At 38.7% G+C, this 10,089-nt stretch overlaps 1 protein-coding gene across 1 annotated transcript in view; it reads left to right on the forward strand.

The window, feature by feature from the left end:
• Npc2f (Niemann-Pick type C-2f) overlaps positions 1-9,475 on the forward strand; it is a 41,990-nt gene extending 32,515 nt beyond the window's left edge. The window contains exons 3-4 of the mRNA XM_067151718.2: positions 2,051-2,217; positions 8,466-9,475. Of these exons, the coding sequence (XP_067007819.2) occupies positions 2,051-2,217; positions 8,466-8,609 (311 nt within the window). The 3' untranslated portion in view covers positions 8,610-9,475. The remainder of the gene's footprint in view (positions 1-2,050; positions 2,218-8,465) is intronic.
• The last annotated feature ends 614 nt before the right edge of the window (positions 9,476-10,089 follow it).

The raw sequence follows: 10,089 nt of genomic DNA on the forward strand, positions 1-10,089 counted from the left end.
ACCCATCACTCACACTAATTTGGAACGACATAATATTAAATGGATAAATTCATCAATAATGTTGCCTATACATTTCATTAAGAAATCGCTCATAATCTAGTATTGATATGGAAATATCGCTAATTTAGTAATGGCTGAACGATATAATAGATTTTGTTGTAATGACCCGGTATATGATGCCGAACTTTCATATATATATTATTTTTATTATTTTATTCATAGTTTCATTTAATATCATTATTTATAGTTATAAGTTATTTGCCTAATTTGATGGTGTAGCTAGCACGAAGAGCTAATGGGTCGTGATATTATATCGATCCCCAACGTCAAAGTGGCGTTAGGAAGTCTTCATTTGTAAAGTGACTAGCGGTCTTATGTACGCCGATCTTATTGAGTGCTCATTTTCTTAAGATTTATTTTCTTGCGTGGCGATATTCCAAAACCATCATACTCACTATTTCTTCAAATTGTCTGTTAAAGTTTTTATCGTTTGCCGCGACGATGGTTGAACACCATGAAATCTATGCTGAAAGTCTGCTAACAACAACAGTTTTTATTGTGATTCTACCAGCATTATAGCAGTAGAAATATGATTACCCTAGTTAAATTTTGCGTTTAATCACATGAAACACGAGCAGTTATTACAGAAACAACCAGAAAATACAGTACGACAAACCAAACTCAGAAAAAATAAAAGCGAACAACATTGTTATCAACTACCGACACTTCTGCACAGGGTACTTGATTGTTCAAGTTATGATACTTATGTGTTTATGACTGAACATGTTTTGAAAGTGAGAGCATATTTTATGGGTGAACGTATTTCTCTTGCCCTGTATTAGGTATGATTCAGGATAGTATGCAGTCGGTACAAATGCAGTATTAAAATCCACATCCTTTAACTATCCGCGAGGGACTGAACATCGAATCTGAGTCGATTTCTAGATTAGGTAACGTATAGGGAACGTGATTTCACGGTTGTTTTTAGCATGAATCATTATACTTACATCGTGACATGAACCTGAACACAGTCATTACCAACATCGCGTGACAATAACGAATCTCCTACCAAACAACATACGATATTTATCTCTATAGTATTTCAAAGACTAGAATGAACAGAAAGTATTCCCTCAGTGTAGCTCCGTCTGTATGAGGCTCTTTGGCTGAATGGTCAGAGTATAATGGCCATTGGTTGAAAGGGCCTCGATTTCGATTCCCGTCTGGGTGGAGGATTGTAACTATGTACGGTTCATTCCTTCGTGTCTTAATTTATCTTCATCTACGCACAACTCATCACATTTTCAACCATCGCAGAATCACGCCCCTCTATTTCACGAAGGGCATCTGGCCATAAAGCTAGGCTGAATCAATATTTGCGACACAATTTGCGCCCTCAACCACGCCACGATTTGGGAATATTTTCTGAGAAAGTAAGGAAAAGAACTTGATCTGGTATTTGATATTCATCTACATCGCAGAACCGTAGACATGTATTTATTTATTTATTTATTTTATTTATTTATTTATTTATTTATTTACTTATTTATTTATTTTAATTTATTCATTTATATAATTAATTTATTTGCGTATGTTGCACTACCCCTGAAATACTTAATCCCTAGCATTCAGCAACTCTTTCAGATCCTCTGAAGACTCAGATATAGAGCCAATATGGAAATCTTAGAATTCTATCTTCCTTTTAATTAGTTAAGATATCTCATATGGCATACTTTGGATTGTTTTACGGATTTGAAACGTTGTGGGAGACAAAAGTGATATTAATAATATATTATTATTATTATTATTATTATTATTATTATTATTATTATTATTATTATTATTATTATTATTATTATTATTATTATTATTATTATTATTACCTCTTCATATACTACTGTAATATTGACAAGTTTTGGTACCTAATATGCCCTGTACTTTGACTTTTCAATTTAGTGTATATTCTTAGGAATCATGACCACGCTTAGAGATTTTCAACCTCTTCTAAATTAACAGGTAGGGAATATTATCCTGTTTTCTGTTTTTGCAGATTTCAAAAGTTCAACAGTGTCCTTGGATGCGTACTATGTGATAAGCACCATTCAAATCCCTGTTGCCGTGGCCTATGATCCCTGCTCTCAGTCCAGCTGCAGCGTAGAACAAGGAGAGACGAAGCAGTACGGAGTATCAATAGACGTAGAGAACTTTCTCCCACCAGTAAGTATTTTAAGTTACTCATAATTAGGTGATATGTGAGTTATAGAATAACCAACAAAAAAATAACAGCGCAGCATAATGATCACAGGGTACGGATTGGTGCGTGCGCGTGCGGCCAGAAATCGGATTATATAGCGATACTCACAGTCTATATGAATTTAGATTTTTTCTTTTTTTGAATTTGCAGTTTGCTTTACTTCGCTCCGACACAAATAGGTCTTATGAAGGAATGGGCTTGGAGTGGAAACGAAGTGGCCGTGGCCTTAATTAAGGTACAGCCTGGTGTGAAAATGGGAAACCATGGAAAACCATCTTCAGGGTTGCCGACAGTGGGGTTCGAACCCACTATATCCCGAACGCAAGTTCGCATCTGCGTGAACCTAACCGCATATCCATTTGCACGGAAATATGGAATGCAGCATACAGACTGTGCCCGATGTTCCGGGAATTGCGTCTCTGTCCCGAGATGTATAGACTGCTATTTAGAAATCGCTTAAACATCTTCAGCGAGTGGTAGAGTAGGCGTATTTGTAGGTAGTATGTATTTTTAAGTATTTCAAAATTTTATACTGTGACTTGCAACAACAACAACAACAACAATAATAATAATAATAATAATAATAATAATAATAATAATAATAATAATAATAGTGCAACAAGCAATTCCATGGAAAAAATATTACAAGAAATACTACTAGTTTAACATTCTAAATTCAGCATCATCATACACAAATTCACACACAACTGTCCGGCTCCATGGCTAAATGGTTAGCGTGCTGACCTTTAGCCACAGGGGTTCTGGGTTCGATTCCCAGCAGTGTCGGGAATTTTAACCATAATAGGTTAATTGCGCTGACACTGGGGCTGGGTGTATGTGTCGTCTTCACCATCATTTCATCCTCATCACGACGCGCAGGTCGCCTACGGGTGTCAAATCAAAAGACCTGCATCTGGCGAGCCGAACTTGTCCTCGGACACTCCCGGCACTGAAACTAAAATTTACAGTGGGTTGAGCGTTGCATTAAAATATGACACCATTCCATGGAAATTAACACACAATTTACAGAACGCTGGAGTCTATTTTTGAAGCACCTTATATTTTTGGAAAAAGGCTCTAAGACAGCAGCAAGGTAATGCATTCCAATCATCAGTTCCCCGATTTACAAACGAATGCAGTATTTACCATAGTTAGTCTTCTTCTACTTCATGTGGATGATCTGTCCTAATTACGTAAAAGGGCTTTTCTAGTTGACTGTTCAACTCTCCTTAAGCTGGCTTATTCGAGTAGGCATTATACATGGCACATAGCCGTATTCGTTTCCTTATTGAGTCATGTTTGGTATGGATCCCATACGGCTGCTCCATATTCCAGGACTGGCCTAATGGTGGAATTTTGTTGAAACAACAGTGCGTTTTATGACAGACTTCAACATATTGTACAGGTCGTTATCCGCTCACAGTTTTGTTTTCCGTCAGGACTTATATGCCCTATTTTTAGCGTTGATAGCACATTTTACTTCTTAGTTCCACCACCAACAATAGTTGTCCACCAACAGTTTACCTGACTTTGTACAGTTCTTGAGACTTTCAGCTACTGCAGTCGGTATCTGGTAAGTGATCTGAGCCCCTTATGTTTTATGCTGGCTGATGAGTGTCCTTCTTTTCTGAGTCTTTTCACCGATTTATTCTTTCAGAACCAGTCTTATGAGGTCGAGGTAGTTTTACCTGGGCGATCCACATGTCCAAAGCAAGCAGTGGCTGTTGAGAGGAGACGGATTCTGATGGGATTTAATGCCAACTTGAAATCTCGTCTGAGTACCACCCAGTAACCAATATGATAGGAATGTTTACCACTCATGTAAGAAATGAGGTGTTCAGGCCTCTTCTTAAAGAACGTGTTGGCGTTGACTAACTCATGAGATGCAGCCAAGTCTAAAATCTTGTATCCCTAATAATTTCTTGCCCATATCCATGGCCTCCATGGCACGGGCGTATGTTTCTCTCGCTTCTCCCACATGACTATTCAGGTCTCCACTAGTTATTGAAGAAGGTTCTCCTAGGGGCATTGTTTGATTACTTTTACAATTAGCTTTACATTGCACCGACACAGATAGGTCTTATGGCGACGATGGGACAGGAAAGGGCTAGCAGTGGAAAGGAGCGTCTGTGGCCTTAATTAAGGTACAGACTCACCATTTTCTTGGAGTGAGAATGGAAAACCACGGAAGACCATATTCAGGGCTGCCGACAGTAGGGTTCGAACCCACTATCTCCCGCATGCAAGTTCACAGCTGCACGGCCTAACCGCACGGACATTTCGCTCGGTGACATTGGTTGACTGTGAGCACAGAACAATTCCCAGAATTCATCCTTATTATCTTCAGGGTATCCATTTCTCGGTGCGTAGGAAGAGTGTTAGCTGTCGTGCTCAGGTCGTTTCTGACTGATAGCGTGCAGAGTGATCTTCAACTGACTTCAACCACGGCACCACGAACTTTTTTAGTAACGATCACCGCAATCCCGTTTCGTGTACAACTTGTGACATGACAGAGGATCTTGTAATCGTCACAAATGTCTTTAGATTTTCACCCTTTCCACTTTGTTTCCTGGATAAAGGCGGTAGCGATGCGATGGTTTCTCAGGGTCTCTTCCTGTTCGCAGCTTCCTGCAGTGATTGCCCCTGTATTAGTGACTGGTTCGGATGGTGGACTCGCTTCTTTAGCTCACTCCGTCCTTAAGCGGATAGCCATTGACCATTTCTCACGTCGTTCCGGAGTGGACGATGCGTGTCATCTGCGAGGTCCGTCCTAGCTCTTGTAACTTCATGAATAGCCGTGACAACAAATTTCGTTTGATGCGACGAAGAAGTACTCCAACCAATATGTCACTTTTCCTGTCATTGGATTTTTCAATCAGCCGCCCCTAGCATAGAACATAGGCACTGTTTGTAGCCGCCTCTAACCTGGAATTCAGACGCTACCTGATGGGATTCAGTGGATTTTCGCTGAGGGACTAGTATTCTCCCAAAAGTGCTCTTCCGCCCGAAGCCGTTAGATCCTTTGGTCAGTCATGCTATTTTCCGCCACCCAACCCTTCGCTTGGAGTCGCTAGTTGTACGCTTTAATCCATTGCCCTAATAGGACAACCTGAAAAGGAAAAATATAACAAAGAAACTCTGCGGGAAGGTAGTTATATTTTCTTTCTCGATACTTTCTCTTTCCAGTTTCCTTTTTATTGCATTTTTTGTAATTTTTATAATTTCCTGTGAAGTTTTTAAACAATGTTTTAAGGGGTGTCAGGACATAAATGTTGTGTTGCGTAGAGCTAACCACTCTACCCCATCACGTGCCGAAGTTACCTCGCGCAGTCAGACAACCGTAGCTTCAAAGTTCTTACGGACTAACCAAACCAAAACCCACGGCACCTAGCGCACTTGAAAGGGCCTTAGCCTGCCCAGCGACCGCTGCGTGTGGTCAGCACGACGCATCCCCTCGTCCGTTATTCTGGGCGTTCGAGACCGGGGCTCTTACGGACTACCATTTCAATAATCCCGCTGGAATACATTTACCTTGCAGTAAGCCTACGCTGTGCGTAAGAAGAGAAATAAATCTCACTGAGTAGCTTACAGTCCAGGGTAGTTTTAAAGCTCGAATGTTTCATAAAACTTTCAATTGTAGTTTTTTCTAGCTTGAAACTTGTTCAGCTATGCATGAAATGCTCCTAGCGACAGAGTTCTTATCAGATTCACCTGAAATTTTCAGATAATGTTTCAGTATGTACAGGTATTAAAAATTGTTGTTCTGCATTTTACTATCAGGGACTGCATGTCCAAGGCAATAACGGCATGCTCGGTTCACCCGGAAGGACATGGGTGCGAATCCCCGTCAGGAAGTCGTAAAATTTAAGAAACGAGATTTCCACTTCCGGAGGTATGGCCTGAAGTTCACTCAGCCTACACCAAAAAGTGAATACCAGGTTAATTCCTGGAGGCAAAGGCGGCCGGAGGTAGGGCTAACCACTCTACGCCATCACGTGTCGAAGTTACGAATGGTGGAAGCCTTTACTTTCCACCCCTCCAAAGACCTTCATGGCCTGTAGGCAGTTGACTTTGCTTTTTTTTTTTTTGCATGTTATTATCATTTGTATAAAAAACCAAACCCCATGGCACTACAGCCCTTGAAGGGCCTTGGCCTACCAAGCGACCGCTGCTCAGTCCGAAGGCCTGCAGATTACGAGGTGTCGTGTGGTCAGCACGACGAATCCTCTCGGCCGTTATTCTTGGCTTCCTAGACCGAGGCCGCTCCTCAATTCTAATCACGTAGGCTGAGTGGACCTCGAGCCAGCCCTCAGATCCAGGTAATAATCCCTGACCTTGCTGGCTATCGAGCCCGGGGCCTCCGGGTAAGAGGCAGGCACGCTACTCCTACACCGCGGGACCGGCTTCACCGAATTATAGCCCATAAAAATGAAAACTGTCGCATGGAGCATTTTTAATTCGACATATGAAAACAGGGTTAATGACTTTGCAACCAGTGAATTAATCATCTCCAAGTATATTAATATCCGCACGCGTTTTAAATTTGGTTATTGTAAGTTTAAATTGTAGAAGTTAAAATTTCATTCATGACTCCCCTTAATCCAATGAATGACATCAAACAATGTTCAATAATAAACGCTATTATACAGGCAAAGATAACATGTCTCAAGATCAGCTTCCACTTAATAGAATTGAGTCGAATCGAACAATCAAAATTCTCACTCCATCATTCACATCACTACCTACACATGCTCACATCTAGAGGAATCGAATTGATTGAGATTCCACATGGGAAATATAAAGCTTGCTATTGACAGTTGGATAGCGGTAGAAGAAAATAGACAGACTGAAAAGTGTAGTGAAATTTCTACCCTTATTTCAGATAGTAGATAGTAGAATGGCATTTAACAAACCAGTGATAAGGTTAACAACTATTATAAAAATAAATATATGTAATCTACCACGAAATGAAATATCCTAATGGGTTTGAATCTTCGTAGCGTTGCTTGTTTCTTCTCTGGCATTATCTTGAGTGTTGTTGTTCATGTAATAATTATGGGTTTTGGGCATACAGGAACTTATCGTTCTGAACTGAATTAAATTTTCTTTTGTTGTTCACTATTTGTAAGGTGGATAAGTACCACGAAACCAAAACCTCCCGGATGTAAGAAACAGTTGACTTCCCAGACAAAAGGTGGGGCGAAAGATCCGTTCCTTCAACGATGCTTCACAGATGTTGAAAATTATCTTTGATTCCACTCCACTAGACGAAAACCATACTTGGCTGAGAATCTTGTTCTGTTCGTTTCGATTCGATTCAACTCGTGGTGATCGCCACCTCCATCTCACTTTTATTCACATGGTGAAAACAATTAGAATCACTTCCACAAGGTGGGAGCTGGCCATCAGATCCCTTGTTTTACTCAGCAAACTGACAAAATGTCCAAGATAGCACTGCATACACATTGGTTTGAAATATGGTGAGGATGAAACTTTATGCGGCTTTCGGCTCCAACCTCTATATCTTCTAGTAGTGCTTGATTGCGTTGTTAGATTGCGCTGTGATATGCATAAACTTCACGGACAGCTTCCTACTGTAGATGATAGCAATATAGCCATGAACTTGATGATTTGCATAATGAGTGTATATTTGATCATATATTAAATATAGCACCTTCACTTTTGTTCACTTAAATATATAGTTAGACAAATAAATGCGAATGTTGTGCAAATAAGAGTTATTGAATCTGACACCGATTTCGATTGACTTTGCTCGAACATTGTACGATCGATTTGAAATACTTCACATTTCCCATGATGCCGTTATGAATACATGTGCTTATCCACCGTTTGTTCTGAATTTTGGCTAGCATTTAACTTGTGTATTTTGTATTTTCCGTACATAGGAACGTTATAAATCTCATGGGACACTCGGGGTAACCATGCCTTTCCAGGACACACCATAGTTTGCTGAAGTTTATCAAATGCTTTCTCAAAATCAATGAATGCAAAATATGTCTCGAGATTAAATTATGTTATTTCTTCTATAATTTTCTTTACAGTAAATACATCATTCAAAATTGATTTTCCTTTCCTAAAGCCATAGGTCTTTCAAGCAGTATGTAATTTGATACTTTGTTTAATCATTCAGTAATTATGATACCAAATGTTTCATAATGATGTGTTTCATAAATTCACATTTTGTTCACAGCTTGACGGTGACCTAGTGGTGCAGTTATTTAATGAGAACAGCAGGAAAATCGTCTGCTATATATTGACCGTACGGCTCAGGTGCAAAAACAATGTGTGTGAAGATCGAAACAACGTTTTTCCTGCCTTAATGAAGCGACAGTGATCTGAAATTTGGTTAGTTTATGCTACCTATATATACAATGCCATCGAATTGGAAATTTTGACATTTCAAACCGAATACTCAAGGAACCAAAACTTCTTTTTAAAAAGGTTGTTATCATATCAAGTGCCTCAAGTTTATTTCTAGAAACAACGTTTCACATTATGTATACATTTCTAATTAAGGATTGACTTATGGGAAATACGTACTTACGGACTCTTCTGACATATTGTATCTTCCCACTGGCTTCGCTTGATCCAAATTGAATATCACTTCACTGATTTAACCCTTTAAGCTCACGATGGACAGCAAATAACTCTCCAACTCTTTAAATTCTGTCCAAAAGTAAAAACTCATTAAGACAAGGCCATTTCTCTTCTCATTCCATTAGAAATGGCTACTGTAAACTACTAAGACTGCCATTCGAATCCAATTGTTTCATCTGAACGAGAGCGACTACAGTTCATGCTCTGTCAACTATTTATTTATTAAACGAATTATTAAATGTGTAAAATTGATAGTGAAAATTAAGAACTATATTTTTAAAATATAAACTTTAATTCGTTTCATATTTGATTATCATTTCCATGTTCTGGTTTAATGGACAAAACGAACATATCAAACTGTCAGAGAGTGAATACATTAACACCAATTTCCTTTTTGTTTTCCTTGTTTTTTCCTTCCCAAAATGAATTTGTAAATTTATGAGGCATTAATCAATTCGAAAGGCCAACTCTAACTAGGGAATATATAAATGTATATCCTAAAACAAATATTACTGTTAAGTTTACGATGTACTACAAGGTTCAAATTTAAATGAAATCAGTAAGGTGAAAAATAAAGTTTGAGTTCTTCTCTTTGATAGCTGGTATCAGCGTTTATTCTGCATGCTGAAATGTAGCCCACAAGAATAGGAGAAGATATTCTTGCTCAGAAATATAGACTATTTTTTGATGATAGGAATTTAGAAGGAACAGACTATGCTTTAAACATACATAAAAACAACTCAGCTCCCGAATTACAATTAACACTTGATATCAAATAGAAACAGTGTTGAGAACATTTTACGTCTGGGGAAAGCATTGAGAAGTGTGATGGTACAATGGATTATCCACAAGTATTCCAACCGTGATCTTCAATTACTGACCTAAGACAGAAAATAAACCAGGTGGCTTCCAATATCACATAATTATTTACACAGAGATTAAACATTCTCACACCAATTTCCAGATATTTTATCCAAGGCTACCTAGATTAGAGGATGGTAACAATATCACTGAGTTATCTAGAAGTTATGAGAGAAACATGGATGATGATGAAGAACTGAAAAGGAAGAAAAATCTCCAATGTTGTCATTCAGTACTAGGTATGACTGACAAAAATTATAAAGGATTATACTGACATAACTACCTTATTATAATGGTAAGTACAGTACATACTTATAGCGCTTTCGAACATATTTCAGTGGTCATCCACGGCAACT

The sequence above is a fragment of the Anabrus simplex genome, chromosome 1, assembly GCF_040414725.1.
Source record: "Anabrus simplex isolate iqAnaSimp1 chromosome 1, ASM4041472v1, whole genome shotgun sequence".
Taxonomy (NCBI): domain Eukaryota; kingdom Metazoa; phylum Arthropoda; class Insecta; order Orthoptera; family Tettigoniidae; genus Anabrus; species Anabrus simplex.